General features: G+C 38.6%; 1 protein-coding gene across 2 annotated transcripts in view; it reads left to right on the top strand.

Annotated features, from left to right (window-relative positions):
• Positions 1-16,235, top strand: part of BRINP1 (BMP/retinoic acid inducible neural specific 1) — a 181,837-nt gene that overhangs the window by 46,415 nt on the left and 119,187 nt on the right. For both annotated transcript variants that reach the window (XM_043984251.1, XM_043984250.1), the window contains one exon: positions 4,745-5,012. In XM_043984251.1, the coding sequence (XP_043840186.1) occupies positions 4,795-5,012 (218 nt within the window). In that variant the 5' untranslated portion in view covers positions 4,745-4,794. The remainder of the gene's footprint in view (positions 1-4,744; positions 5,013-16,235) is intronic.

Here is a 16,235-nt window from a genome sequence, read left to right as displayed (position 1 = left end):
GACTCAAATTATACCTGAAGTTCACTATAACCTCAAGATCTCTATCAGATACACTCTGCCCAGTCATGCTTTGCACATCTTGTATTTGTATTTTTTTTTGTCAAAGCATTTACACTTGGTTTACACTGAACCTTTTTACATATCATTTTATAAGATTTGGTCCCATATTTTACACTCTCAAGATATTGTTTGGATTTTAATTCTGCTTTCCAGTGTGCTACTTAACTTGCCTTGCTTTATGTGTCATCTGTATTGAATATGCCTTCATTCCCTTTATGCAAATCATTTATCAAAATATTCAACAATATAGGTCTAACTATAGATCCCCGGAACCTTATACTGGTGGCCTCTGTCCAAGGTAATTGATTCATAGATCTAATTCTAGAAAAGATTTCAGGGGCTATCCAGTCTGACCCCTTCGTTTTGCAAATGAGGAAACTGTGACTTACAGAGGTTAAGGTACTTGCCCAAGTTCAGACAGGTAATAAATCTTAGAGGCAGTACTTAGGTAATCTACATGGCTACACAGCAGGAAAGATATTGCTCCATTCAGCTTAGCTGAAATCTATCTAATCGAACTACCTACCCACATCTTTCCATCTTTGCCACAAGAATAACAAGAAACTTTACCAAATGCCTCACTAACATCTAGGCAAAGGATATTGACAGTTCTAGAACAGGGCATAACACACTGACTATAGAATCAGGATTCTATCTATGAGTGACTCTCATCTATGCATATTTATTAGCTGTGTGATCTTGAACAAGTCACTTAATCTCTCTGTGCCTCGGTTTCCTTATCTGTAAATAAAAACTGAACAAATATCAGATCAGTGCTATGATCTTTCAATTTAGTAATGCTGACAAAAAAAGGTGATTCTAACATTTCTCATTCAACAAGCAATTATAAAGAAACTACTATGTGCCACAAATTGTGTTAAACATTAGGCAAAGAAAAAAGTGAAAAAGTTCCCTCCCTCAACAAGTGTATGTATGAATAAATATATACTTAAATTAAAAAAGATGCAAATTACTTATTGCATATCTTTGGGTGAGGGAGGCACTAGTAGCATGGGGATCAAGAAAGGTCTCATGTAAAAAGTTGTGCTTGAGCTAAATCTTGAAGGTATTTTGAAGGTTAGGATTAAATGTGAAAATGGAGTGCATGGCAAGAATGGGGGAGAGCTAGTGCAAAGACATAAAGACAGGGGTTGGAGTGCTCTCTATGAGGAACAATAAAAAGGAATGTCCCATTGCTTTGGAGCCACTACTTCTAGCTTCAAACAGCCCACCTCTTTCTTCCTTTACGTGTCCTTAATGAGTTTTAATGGCACTTCTTGCATAACAGCCACCTGTAATAATATGCTGCCTCTAGTTAATCCAACTTGCATCTTTTTATTGCTCTTTGGGTCATTGGAAATTGTGAATTTTCTAAGATTGTGGTTTTCCATGATTTAGCTCCCCAAAGCCTCACCAAGATGGTGTTAAAAAGATGAGTTTTTGAAGCAGGAAGTACCTTGGGGCCATTGAAACCCCTAAACAATTTTCACTATGTTTTCTAGCAGAGGGCCTTGGGCAGAGAAAATGTTTGTTATTTAGCTGAATTAGCGCCACAGAGAATAATATCACTTTTGAAGAAAATGATCATGTTCTCAATTTGTTCATCTGTTAAATTAAGGTTAAATTAAGGGACTTCTAGCTAATGCCTTAACCAAGAGGAGTGACTCATGGTGGAATTTGAGACAATGACAGGTTAGTGCAAGAGCCATTGAAATAGAAGCTCTTCAATAGTTCTCAAATACTGCATAAAAGTATTATACATTTGCCTATGGTAACATTGCTTCTGTCCCAGAGAAATGCTCATTTTAATTTTGAAATTAACTTTTCTCAATATTTGAAAATTTTAAACTTATTTTTAAACATATTGTGATTTCCTCAATCATTGCAGATTTCTCTATTCTTCGATGACACATTTATCCTATCCCACTCATTTCCCAAATGCACACAGGCTATGTTTCAGCTCCCAAACTACTACTAATTGCCATAAATGGGGTGACTATTGGAAAATCTGTTTATGTTTCTGAACCTCAATTTCTGTATCACCCAAGTTGGGACAGATGTTCTCAAAGTTCCTTTCTGCTCTATCATTCTACATTCTTATGTTGCTTCTAGGTCTAACATTTTATGTCCTATATCCTAACATTCTATCCAGCAGTCTAACAATTTTTATTCTCAGGTCTTTTTCAGCACTGACCTCCAATGATCCTATAATTCTATGACTGATGTGTCCTAACACTTCCCCTTCCCCTTCCCTTATGCACGCTTAATGCATACTTCTGGGTCATAGCCACATCCAGACATTTCTCTACCAACACCCACACTGACATACTTGTCAGTACTGTGCATATAGCTTGACACTTCCTTGAATACCTGAAATGATCTGGATTCTGTTGCTTTATAAATACCTTCATTATTAAAACCTTCACATGGAGACATGCAGACATGATATGCACACAATATCCATCTGCCTCATCACCCATGAAAGGTAGCTCATCTTAGAGCCATCCCCAAGAATCTCTGGATTATCTTTCTTCATCCCAGTTGCCACTCAGGTGGGGAGTAATAAACTGTTTTGGCAACTGAATTTCTGAGGTTTCATGCTCTATGAAGCCTACTTGGAGTCAAACTCCAATAAAACTTAATAATCTAGGTTCCTTTATCCCTATTTTCCCCATCCCCAACTATTTGCCATTTCTCAATATTTGCAGTTAGAGCTTAAAGTACAAAGTGAATTTCTGTAGCAAAACATGTACAATTGAGCCTGGTGGTATGAGGGGGGTGGGGTGGGGTGGGGATGGAATCTGGTTAAGCAGGAAAGACAAATACACTATTCCGCTTCTCTTAGGCAAGGATCCTTCTGTTACTGGCCAAAAAAGGATAGAACCATTTCATTGCTAATAATAACTCACATGTCTATATCACATTACAGTCCATAAAAAAAAAACACTCTCCTCACAAAAATTCCCATTTTACAGAATGGGGGATTGAGAATCAGAAAGATTTAGGGGTTTTCCCATAGCCATAGTTTTGAGAAGAGGCAGAGATGGAACTGGACCCGATTTTTTTGGACAGGGTTCAATTTTCTCCCCACTTACTCTTCTCTCTCTCTCTCTCTCTCTCTCTCTCTCTCTCTCTCTCTCTCTCTCTCTGCAGGGCAATGAGGGTTACACAGCTAGTAAGTGTCAAGTGTCTGAGGCCAAATTTGAACTCAGGTCCCCATGAATCCAGGGCCAATGCTTTATCCACTGCATCACCTAGCTACCTCCACCACTTACTCTTTTTTGTTTGTTTTTAGACTTTTATTTTCCAAATTACATGTAAAAGCAAATTTTGACATCAATTTCTTAAAAAAACCTTTGTGTTGCAACTTCTCTTCCTCCCTCCCCTCCCACCCCTACCCCAAGAACTCAAACAATTCAACATAAATTATACATGATTAGTCATGGCAAACAATTCTACATTATCTAGGTTATCCCCCACTTACTCTTTTTTTTTTTTTTTTTTTGGTGAGGCAATTGGGGTTAAGTGACTTGCCCAGGATCACACAGCTAGTAAGTGTTAAGTGTCTGAGGCCGGATTTGAACTCAGGTACTCCTGAATCCAGGGCCAGTGCTCTATGCACTGTGCCACCTAGCTGCCCCCCCCATTTACTCTTAACAGCCTGTTCATCTCCTTTCTTCCCTCCATAATGGTTTCAAACTCAAATAATAATCTATCTTAAGAAAATGAAGCCCTAGTACTGGTACTGAAGGGAGGTGGGGAAAAGAAAGGAAAATCTGCTGAAGACTTAAGACATTGGTATTGATGAGAATGTTTCCAGTTACAGCTAGGCCATCTTGTCCATCTCTCTAATTTTATAGTTTAAGGAACCAGTTCTCAGAGAGGGAACATGGTATAGTGGATAGCTTTCTACTCTTGGAGTCATTAAGACTTCTTGGGTATATGATCTATTTCTGACACTCACTGGCTCCATAATCCTTGGCAAGTCATTTAACCTCTCAGTGGTCTAGGAAACACTTAAAGTTTATTGCCTGCAGAATAGTTGACCCATTTTCATTGGTAGAGTGTATTTCCTTAAAAATAAACATCAACATAACAATTTTAAAAAGTGATTCCTAGATATGGGAAGTAGAACCAGGATTATTAGAACCCTGATGATAGGTTCCTAATGATAGAATCTTTCCAATATTATTTTGTTGCCTCTCATGCTTCCCTTACCTGCTACCCACTCTCTCCCATCCTCTTCTCTCCCCCTAGAATAATAATGAATCTATCAGTTCTTAAGCATTGATTAAACACTATTTTCTGGGCATTGGAAAAGGAGCTGCATGTTTCAGAGAATCAGCACGAAGGGCCCCGAAGAGAACAAGTCAGTTCTCTTCTCTGGGCCTCAATTTCCTCATATATAAAATGGGAGAATCCTGTGATATAATTTCTGACTTTAATATACTATTTTATATCCTAAATTTTATGCTCCAAGGTTTATTCCAGTTTGAACACTCTATTCTAACATTCTAAGATCTAAGTTTCTTCCAGGGAAGGGGCCTTCTAACACTTTATAATTATTTGGATTATTTACATGCTCACGGTATCTTTTCCTACATATTAATCATCATTCTCCTCTCTCCTCCTTCCTCCCTCCCCCAACCTCTTCCTTCTATTATTCCCCTCCCTTTTTCCACAGGACTCCACAGAATGGAGCAAGAATGAGAGGAATAAGGCAGACAGAAAAGCATGAACTGGAGGTTTGTTGAGTTCATCTACTTCCTGTTTATATGGGACCATATAACAGTGCAGCCCTCCCACCAGGAAACAGCTGTTACCGACCAACATGTCTCCAAGGAATTTGATTGGCTTATTTCAGACAGGGGACCTTTCCACCACTCCCGGAGCTACCTATCCTTTGTGGAAAGACACCGTCAAGGATTTACAACCCGATATAAAATATACAGGTATGTCTTGAGCTGAGCTGGCTTCTAGTCAGTCCTTGCTTCCAGTTATTAGTCTGCTTAGGTGGGCCAAACTTTGCCTTAGGTATTGTTTTAGGAAGGGAGCTCTGAGCAAAGTCATCACAGTCCTTCTGCAGAATGGAAATAATGTTCAGCCTTTTGGCTTAGCAACAAGAGGCAGTCTTAAGGTACCAGATATCGTACTTGGAAAGTACTCACAGGTCCCTGAATTCAGACAGACATCAGTCCACACACTAATAAATAAGTTAGAATAATAGTCTTCATTTCTATAGTACCTGAAGGTTTGCAAAACACTTTCTTAACAACAGCTCAGTGAAATAAAAGGTCCAAGAATAATGCTCCCCATTATATAGATGAGAGAACAGATTTTGAAAGGGAAGATACTTGACCATGGTAACAATAAGTTGTTGGCAGATATGGGATTCAATCCCTCAGCTTCTTAGTTCAGACCAGGAGTAGAAGAGGGGCAGTATTAATATGAGCAAAGAAGATAAGCATGGTGTGAAAACAGGGGAGAGGTAGGAAAACTCAATGCCCAGAGGTCACTGACAGGAAGAGGTACTGGTCAGTGGACAAATAGACAATATGTGTCAGTGGCTGGGCTTGAACCCAGATTTTCCTGACACCAAGTCTACTTTTTTATAAGCTATGCTAATCAGCCTTTATTCTAGAATATTTATAAGGTAAAATACTCTTGCCTTAGAACATATTTAAGTTCCTTCATAGTCTACCTTCTACTTATCTTTCCAGTTTTAATCATATTGTTCACATGCGTTTATTCCAGACTCCAGCCAAATTAGCCTGCTAATATTTTGCAATCTCATCCCTTTCTCTCTCTCTCCCCACCCCCCATCTTCAAGAATTTGGTCAGCTTGTTGCCCATGTGTATATTATGCTCCCTTAAGCTCTACCTGAGAAATCCTTCCATCCTTCAAGGTCAGGTTTAGCAGTCACCTCCCCTATGAAGTCTTTCCTAGTTCTACCTAGATAAAAGCGATCTCTCTCCTTGTTTTCTTAGAGCACATTGTTTGGAGCTTTCTTTTGCCCCTGTCCTATTACCCTTATATTATGTTTATTCATGTATTGACCATGGCCTGCTTATTAGACTGTAAACTCCTTGAGGGCAGCAACTATGTACCCTTTGCATAACCATTTTACAACCGATACATTATTGCATAACCAGCACAGAGAAAAGTGTTTTACACATGGAGTAGGTGCTTAGTCTTTCTTAAATTGAATATAATCCCAAACCAATATATTCTGTATTTTCAAAATCCTTTCCCTAAAAATAGATACCCCATAGAACATCATTGAGAGGTATGCATGCATAAACAAAGCACTGAGGCTTTTGGCATGAGAATACCAGTATCACTAATCTGTACAGAGTGTGAGGGCAAGAATGAGGCCTAAACATTGGAATTTGAAGTGAATGAGGTAAGAGTAAATGTGTGGCATATCACATAGCCAGTTGGGATTTCCCAAACCCCTTGCACATTAATAAGTCTTTTGATTGAAAGTATAATGTAATGTCCATATGGTTTAATGAATACAGTTTATATGTACATGTTCCCTCTACTAAATATACCCTACTGTATGTGAGGAAAGCTTCTTTTCTAACCCAAGTTTCTAGAAAAATTTGGTATTTTATCTATAAAAAAGAGTTAATTAAAATTTGTTCTCTTCAAATATATGAAAAGGTAGAATGTGGAAGAGGTTTATTCTGTTAAAATTCAGAGAGAAGTTATAGGACATTTGAATAGAAGTTATGGGGAGGCATGTCTTAGTTAAATATGGGGAAAATAGACATTTCTAATAATTTGAACTGTTCAACAAAGAAATGGATTGTGTTGATAGATAGTGAGCTTCCTGTCACTAGATTAATGATAGTCTTCTGAATCCCCAATTCATGGGAGTATGAAGCTGGACAACATCCTTATAAAGAAGATTCATCTTTCTTGCTAGAGTTTGGACCCTAAAGGAATCCAAAGACTAAAGAGAGGCCACTTTTGGCATTTTCAACTACAAGATTCTATGAGTCAATTAATAGAAGTTGTCAAATTTTCATAGTGGAGGCAGCCTGGTACAGGGAAAAGAGCTGGTCCTAGAGTTAAAGACATGAATTCAAATCTTGTTTTTGTCATTTACTGTGTGCGTGTGTGTGTGTGTATGTGAGAGAGAGAGAGAGAGAGAGAGAGAGAGAGAGAGAGAGAGAGATCTCCAATAAGCCCTTTCCCTTCCATGTCTTTCTGATTCTTCCTCTGTAAAAATGAAAGAATCAGCCTAGATAATCTCTCAGTTCCTTTCTGGGGGTTAAGTGACTTGCCCAGGGTCGCACAGCTAGTGTCAAGTGTTTGAGGCCATATTTGAACTCAGGTCCTCCTGAATCCAGGGCCAGTGCTTTATCCACTGCTCCTCCTAAGCTGCCCCCTGATTCTATAATCTTAAAAAAATAATATATGTTCTTTTCTCAGATTGGTTACCTTGTGTTAAAACATGTCCACAAATGAAATCAAGACTATACATTTCAACCTGTGTGAGCTATGCAAGTCTCTGTTTCCTAGTCAAATTCTATATTCCTGAGCCTTACTGGTAGGTAAAAGATTGTGGATGGTTCTCTGTCCATTAGTGCAATGGTCACCAGATGGCAGTTTGGGAGTGATATCATGGTATGTAGTGGGAGACACCTGGCAACATGGACACGAAGGCTGGTCTGCATTGCCCCAGTAGAGTATGGATCCCCTACCTTAGTTTACAGAGTTCCCAGGAAGGTATCCAGAGCCATCAGCACATTCATGGGTAAAGCTGAGCAAACAGTAACATTCTTACATGGACATGCTCATCAGAACTGTAGTAAATTGGCAATTTCTCCCCCTAATGATACACGACTTTGTTGAAATCCTGTAACAAGCTGACTAGTAATTTCCCAGGGTGTCTTGCTGTGAGGTAACATGGACACAGCACATTAGAAGCATGTCATTTGCATTGCAGACCTGCAGAGATAAAGCCACTGCCAGAATTGAGATGCATCATAAAGCCTGACTATCATGAGCATCCCGAGCAATTGTTTTTGCAACACTCAATTCCCCAGTCCTGGCCCACCCCAGGTTCTACAGTTCTTAAGCATCAGGCCCATTAGTCAGAAGCACCTATACCCAACTTTCAATCGGCCTGCACTAGGCCCAGAGGGATGCTGGGAGTTGCAGGAAGGGTATGAGGACCAGGCTGATCTCTTCCTTCTGCATAATCAGAGTAATATCCATGGCTCATGCATATGCAGGGGGTGGCTCTCTCTAGCTCTCTTTTTCTTCTCACAGAGTCACTGTGGGAGGAGAGGGAGAGAAAGAATCAATGCCAAGGACTGCAATGAGAACCTTTTAAATTAAAATCCCAGCATCCTATTCTGCTGCATGTTGCTTCACAGAGTGATAATCATAGTAATAACCATACATCCCTGAAACTCAGGGGTGTACCTGGTGAGCAAAAGCCTGCTGCCCCACCATAGGGTTTTGTCCTCACTTTGAAAGGATGGGAACCATGAGATATGTGACATTTCTTTGGCCTGGAAGGGGAGGCTCTTATTCACTTTCACATTCCACTTATGCTTTCCAGTGATGGGTGTTCCTGGTGGGTCATTTCTGTTGTACAAGAGTTAGGAGTCCATCTATCTTCATTTCAAGATGAACCTTTTCAGAGTTCTTAGAGCTGGATTAAATGTTACAGGTCAGCTAGTCTTTTTTCCTTCCTCACATTTTACAGATGACTAGAGAATAAACTGACATACCTAAAGTCACACAGGTGGCAGAATCAGATTTGGACCTGAGTCTTCAGATTACAAACCCTTTACCCTTATCTGAAATACACATCTATATTAAATATCACTATAAATTTTAAAGCCCTACATAAATATAAATTACCATTTTTTTGTTATTAATGATAACAATAAAAGTGGAAAGAAACCTTAGAATATGGAATGTTAGAGCAGGAGGGCACATTAGAACATGGAGCGTCAAACAAAACTTAGCACATAGAATTTTAGGGATGGAAGAGACCTTAGGACATAAAATATTAAAATTAGGAAATACCCTAGAAATAGAATATGAAATCTAGAATATGAGAGATGTTAGACCTGTAAAAGGATTTAGAACATAGACTATTAGGGACCTCTGAGAGATTATCTATCTCAACACTCATATATATATATATATATATGGACACCAATGACCATGGGAGGTGGGAATAAGCATTTATAAAGTTCTTACTATGCTAAGCACTTTCCAAATGTTATCTCATTTGATTTTCACAATAATCCTTTTAAGTAATTGCTGTCATTAACCTTAATTTACAGCTGGAGAAACTGAGGGAAACAGAAATGAAGTGGTCAACCTAGGGGCAAACAGCTATTTTCTGAGGCTGGATTTGAACTCAGGTCTTCCTGACTCCAGACCCCACTGAGCTGTGTCCACAAAGATGCAACAACTTGCCAAGGTCACACAACTAGTGAGTGGCAGAACCAGAATAAGTTCCTTAAGCTCCTGATGCCATATTATCTTAGAATTTGTGAGTACAAGGGATATTATTAGTTGTCTAATCCAGCTCCATCATTATACAGATGTAAAACTGAGGTCAAGAAAAGCAAAATGAGTTCCTCAGGTTGGTATGTAGCTAAACTGAAACTCAGTTCCTGGTATTCTTCCTTATAATCCAGGGCCCTTTTCCCTAAAATATGTTGCCTCGAATTTTTCCTCAGTCTCTGCCCAAGATTTGCCATTGGTTCCTTGTGAGTTCTCTTCTTCCAAGAGGCCTAGTTGCTAAAATCATGGCTAGTTGATGAAATTTAATGCCCAGAATAACTACTAGATAGGAAAATAGTGTAGGATTGAGGGAAAGAAGGAAACCTCATCTTATGTACGATGAGCAAAAAACGAGTACAGGAGAAAGGGAGGAAGGGAAAAGTAAACAAGTATTTATTAAACACCTGCTATGTGCCAGGAACTGTGATAAGCACTTTCTATCTTATTTTGATAAGGTATGAAATGGGTGAGGCAGCCTGGTTTAGTGGACAGAGAACTGCCTTTGGGAGTTGTAAGACACAGCTTTGAGTCTCAGGTCTAGCAACTACCAACTATATGACTTTGAATAAGTCATCTTACCTCTGATCCTTTTATTTAAAAAATCTGTTAATGGGGATATATACTAGCACTAACACACTCTATCTTGGAGGAAAGAATTGTTTGTTTTTTAAATTGTGCTATTGTCATGATATTGAAAATGCAGAGCCATCCTAAGAAGCAAACTTCTCCTCAAGAAATCATAGCCATAAATTTCATGAGTTCAAAGAGACATCTGAATTCTAAAATGTTCATTTTATAGAGAAGGTAACAGAACTCAGAGAGATACAACTATTTGTTCACAGTCAGACAAGGGAGTACGTAGCAGAGGTACTACGAATTCAAATCCAGATCTTGTGCCTCCAAACCAAGTCTTCTTTCCATTCCATCAAGCTGCCTCTCTTCCTCTTTTTCTTTATAACTGTCATCTTCAATTATAGAACTTTCTTTATGCTGCATATCTTCTAAAACTTAGAGCTATCCAAACACATGGCGTGCTTCCTCAGCAGTGAGTTCTCCATCACCAGAGATCTTAGAGTAGAAACTAATTGGCTTCTTTAAAGGATGTTGCAGAAAACATTAAGGGATCTCTCCTCTCCCTTTCATTCTCTCTCTCTCTCTCTCTCTCTCTCTCTCTCTCTCTCTCTCTCTCTCTCTCTCTTCCACCCCTCATTCTCCTCATTCTCTTTTCTTTCTTTATCTTTTTTCTGTGTTCTTTCTTTAAAAAGTAATTTATTTATTTTATTATTAATTTTAAAAAATTTTGAGTTCCAAATTCTTTCTCTCCTTCCTGCCTCAGCTTCAACCACTGAGAAGGCAAGAAATATGATTTCTTTTTTTGTTTGTTTTTGTTTTTGTTTTTAGCAGGGCAATGAGGGTTAAGTGACTTGCCCAGAGTCACAAAGCTAGTAAGTGTCAAGTGTCTGAGGCTGGATTTGAATTCAGGTCCTCTTGAATCCAGGGCTGGTGCTTTATCCACTGTGCCACCTAGCTGCCCCTCAAGCAATATGATTTCAATTATATATGTGAAGTCAGGCAAAATATATTTCCATATTAACCATGTTGCAAAACAACCCCCCCCAAAAAAACCCCAAAATACAAAACAAAACAAAACAAAATACAAATAAAGAAAGATAAAGTGAAAAGGTCTGTTTCAGTCTACACTCAGAATGTATTTTTTCTATTATGTCATGCTGCCAAACTTGTTTCTGAAAAAGTTGTTTGCAAATCAAATCTTTGCAAATTTATTCTGCTTTTCCTAATGTCTTACATTCATCAAAGAGACCTTCTGACTTCATTTCTGACCTGATTTTCAATTGATTCCTAATGTTTGGGTTTTCAGTTTCTCTGACTACTGGCTTCTCCAAACAATTACTTAAATGGACCAGGGGAAGAAAACTTGATATTTAAAGTTAGTCATTTTGTATTATAAACAATCATAGTTATGTTGATATGTCTCTCAGATTCTGGAACCCGAATATTTCTGTAAAGGGGCAGAGGTGATAATCTTTTGTATAGTGTCTACTATGTGCCAGACCCTGTGCTAAGCATTTTTAAGAAATAGTCTCTCTTTTAATCTGCATAACAGCACTGCAAGGTAGGCGCTATTATTTTCCTCATTTTACAGTTGAGGAAACTTAGGCAAACAAAGGTTAAGACATAGTTAGGAGGTGTCTGGGGCTGGATTATAAATTAGTTCTTACTAACTCCAGGCCTAGAATTCAATCCACTGAAATGCCAGCTTCCTCAAAGCTCTTTTCTATCACCTAAAGTTTTGTGATATGGGTATTTAAAGTATTATCCCCATTTCACAGATGATTAACTTGAAGCTCAGAGTCATAAAGTGATTTGATCGAAGTTATGTAGCTAATAAGTGAGTAAGTGGAAGAATCAGGACCCAGGATCCTAGGGTTTAGGCTTTAGAGATTTAGTCTGGAGATTTGACTCAAAATCTAAAATGTAGCGAGTAATAAAGTCAGGATTCAATCCTAGGACCTCTGACACTAGGATGCATACTATTTCAAACTCTGTATTCCAAAATCTATCCTTTTCATTGGGGTTCAATACTCTGGGTACTTTTTTGTTTAGTTGTTTTTCAGTTGTGTTTGATTCTTTGTGACCCCTTTTGGGGTTTTCTTGGCAAAGATATTGGAATTATTTGCCATTTGCTTCTCCAGTTCATTTTACACATGAGGAAACTGAGGCAAATGGAATTAAGTGACTTGACCAGGGTCACATAGCTAGTGTCTGAGGCTAGATTTGAACTCACAAGTCTTTCTTACTCCAGCCCCAGTGTTCTATCTACTGCACCACCTAGGTCACAACTAGGAGGCTTTTATTTTATATCACTACATCCAAGTCAGGACCTAAGAGAAGAAAGAAGACCTTCCAGCTATTGCTATGGAAAATCTAATGTTCTAATAATTTCAATCAAGCTATTACTTAAAACTGAAAGCTTTCCCTCTCTTTTTCCTATCCCACCTTCCTTTTTTTTCTTCTTTTCTCTCTCTTATTTCATACATACTGTCACAGCTGCATCTTGGATCTTAAAAATTCATTTATGTTTTGGGGGGTATGACTGTCATTTCCAATAACACATGCAATAAAATTCTCCCTTGCAAGAAACAGAAACAGTTAAGTAAAACAAACCTACACATTAACTGTGTCTGAGAGCATGGGCAACATTCTATTTCCATAGTTCACTTGCCCTCTGTTAAGAGGAGGGAACACTTTCATCCTCAGTCCTTTGGAGTCAAGACTGCATATTATATTAGTTTGAATTCTGATGTCTTTTAGTATTGGTTTCCTTCGTGTTATCATGTGTATGTTGTTTTCTTTCCCTCAGAATCAATTAATACAAATCTCCTCATGAATATTGTTATCTGTTATGCATGTTTTATCTTATTGGATTCATTTTTAATTTTTTAAAAATAAATTCAATTAAATGTATTTCCATAAATAAAAATCTATTTTTGCTCCCTTGCCTCCCTCCTTCCACAATTGGGGAAAACAACTATAGCAACAACTATAAGAATAACAACGACCTCATAACAAATATACATAGTCAAGCAAAACAAATTCCCACATTGGCCATATCCAAATGGATGTATATGTGAATATTTAACAACTGGATCTCCAAACAAGAAGAAAATTATGCACAGCACACTTTTAAGTTTAATCTGCATTATTAGCATTTTCCCCAGAACTTTTTAAAGTTTAGAAAATCAACAAAATAATAAATCAATCCCTGATTTGTACCATTTACTGATTTCTAAGGTGTAAATGCTCACATTGAAAATTTCACAATTATCCTTAGAGGAAGTATAAACTGGCTCCACCACACACTTGGCTCTTTTTCTGTATCTTGATGAGCTGAAAGTACAATACAGATATTGTCTGGATCGATTCCTCTTTTTCTGTATCTTGAGTCCATCCCCTGTCTATTAGGAGGTGGGTAACATGCTTTATCACTGACCCTCTAGAACTGTGGTGGTTTTTTAACTCTTAATTTTTATTGCAGCTTGCCTTTATTGGTCATTTTAATTATTGAACTTAATGAAAGTGAATAAAGGCCACACACTGATATTTGCCCTGAGCGTTGCAGAGTCCATTTTTGGCCCTGACTGGATACAGAACTATATGCCAGAACAATGAACTGGGAAGCAAAAAAGATTTGTTGTGGTTGTGCCCCAAATTTCCTGTGTGACCTTAGATCAGGAACTTCAATTCTTTGAACCTCAGTTTTCTAATCTGTAAAAATGAGGAGGTTGGAGTAGCTAAGTGTTATTTCCAGTTCTCAAATTCTATGATCTATTATTTTAATATTCTGATATTTTTAGGTACTAACATTCTCCTTTCAAAAGTTTCTTGTGCCTTTAACATTCTTCGTTCTCTGTTTAATTGTCTCGTTCTCTAATTGTCCATGCTGCAGTAGGTATTTGGATTTGTATCCACGACCATTCCTTTAACCTAGTGACCTGCATATGTAAGGCAAATCTAAGGTAGCCTTCTTTGTGAAACTCTTTACTTTTACTTTGGTCTAATTCCACCTAAAGTTTTATACATGAAAAGGAACGGAAATGGGAGATTTGGTTTCCTCTATATTGTGTTACTCAACTGCTTCTTTTGTTTTTCTTCTGATTCTTATTACTGAAAATTCCCCTCAATGTAAAGGAGATGACAACCTCAGCACCAAGGGGAGAACCATGAATAGTGAATGACTTTAAGATGTAGCAGGAGGAGTTTGTGTTAGAACTAAAGTGCACCTTTTTTAGAAGCACAGAGATGCTGGAGTTTAGTAGTGAAGGAGATCCTAAAAGTTACATCATAGGGTCAGTCATTCATTTGTAGAGGAAGGAGCTTTGTCTAAATGACCTCCAGAGAGCCTGTCCAACCCTATGTTTCTAATAAAATATCTGAATACAAGGTCTCTATAGGTCCTCCATCATCTGGTATTTGATCAAATAATATGAGTTTTCCATTTTATGTATACCTGGCTATAGAGAGCTTGATGGTGGGTTGGGTGAATGTGCCGTGGATCATGATTTCTGTAGGAGGACCATCTCTACTGCCTGTAGCAGAGAGGGTGGGTGGATGAAACTGCTCATGGTTTGTAAAGATCTCTAAATTTGGGAACACCTGTCTCTTTTCCATCAGGTCTTTGGAAGGGAAATCATCTCTATTCTTCAAAACTCCAGAAATGAAAGGCTCATTAGATAAGGGGTGCCCACCCCATATTCCCATGGGTTCCATATTAAATTTTTTTTCTTTTCTTCTTTTTTTTATTTTTTAGTGAGGCAATTGGGGTTAAGTGACTTGCCCAGGGTCACACAGCTAGTAAGTGTTAAGTGTCTGAGGCCTGATTTGAACTCAGGTCCTCCTGATTACAGGACCGGTGCTCTATCCACTGCGACACCTAGCTGCCCCCATATTAAATTTTTTTTTTTTAAATTTTTTGGTGAGGCAATTGGGGTTAAGTGACTTGCCCAGGGTCACACAGCTAGTAGGTGTTAAGTGTCTGAGTCCGGATTTGAACTCAGGTCCTCCTGACTCCAGGGCCGGTGCTCTATCCACTATGCCACCTAACTGCCCCAGGGTCCATATTAAGACTCAAGACAAGGTTATGAGAAATAACCTGCCAATTCCGACATTGCTGGCCCTTGTTGTTTGGGAGATACTTGCCAATCATGAGGGCTACTGAGACAGGGACGAAGCTGTGAGCATGATGATGCTGACACTTCCTTCTTATAACAGTAAGCAGCAGGGAAGCCATCAGGCTTAGCAGGTATGCTGAAGGAGTGGCTTTTTCTTATCACATCCATATACTTTGAACTTATAGAGGAGAATCCTCGAAATGCAGGAGGTGCATTCTGTATAAGTTGGAAGGAGACATGTACCAATAGGAGGTAGTATTAAAAAGAATTAGAATTCTAGAGTTATAGAGCTGTAAGCACCTTAGGCCATAGTACATAGAATGTTAGAGCTGGAAGGGACTTCAGGGGTGGAATTTTATACCAGAAATTTTTAGAGATGAAACTCAGGCCTGGAAAGTATAAATGACTTTCTCCAAATCACATAATAATTTGTTGAGAGAACCAGGACTTGAACCCAGGTCAACTTCTTTTATGTTTGCTACCATGGACTATCTAGCTGGATGTCATCTCCCACCCCTTTTGTTCCTTGAATTAGTCTAGGTGGTCCATGTGGATATCAGTATCTCTTAGAGAAGACAATGGTTAGGGAGGGGGGTAGAGGAAGGACCAAGAGAAAGAAAGGAATGAATTTCATCCATCTATACAGAATTCCTTCTTTAGCCTGAGGGGCATTCAAACTTTCAGTGCTTATTGATTTATGTACTTTAGCCACGTACTCTCATTTGCAAGTGCCTCATTCATTAATCAGCCCAGGTGATAGGAGCAGTCTGCAGTTTCTGGTCTTTCAGTTCACTCCTCGACATAAGATCTCAGGTTGACTTTGATCTATAGAGACCTTAGAGAGGCTGGGGTCCTCTGGGACTGTTTTCACCGAGTGCCATCACAGCAATCAGTATCATTTCAGCAGAACTGACTTTTGCTCGCTTCAGAGGGTAGCTTCCTGT

The sequence above is a fragment of the Dromiciops gliroides genome, chromosome 2, assembly GCF_019393635.1.
Source record: "Dromiciops gliroides isolate mDroGli1 chromosome 2, mDroGli1.pri, whole genome shotgun sequence".
NCBI classification, from domain to species: domain Eukaryota; kingdom Metazoa; phylum Chordata; class Mammalia; order Microbiotheria; family Microbiotheriidae; genus Dromiciops; species Dromiciops gliroides.
This window is presented reverse-complemented; position numbering and strand designations above follow the sequence as displayed.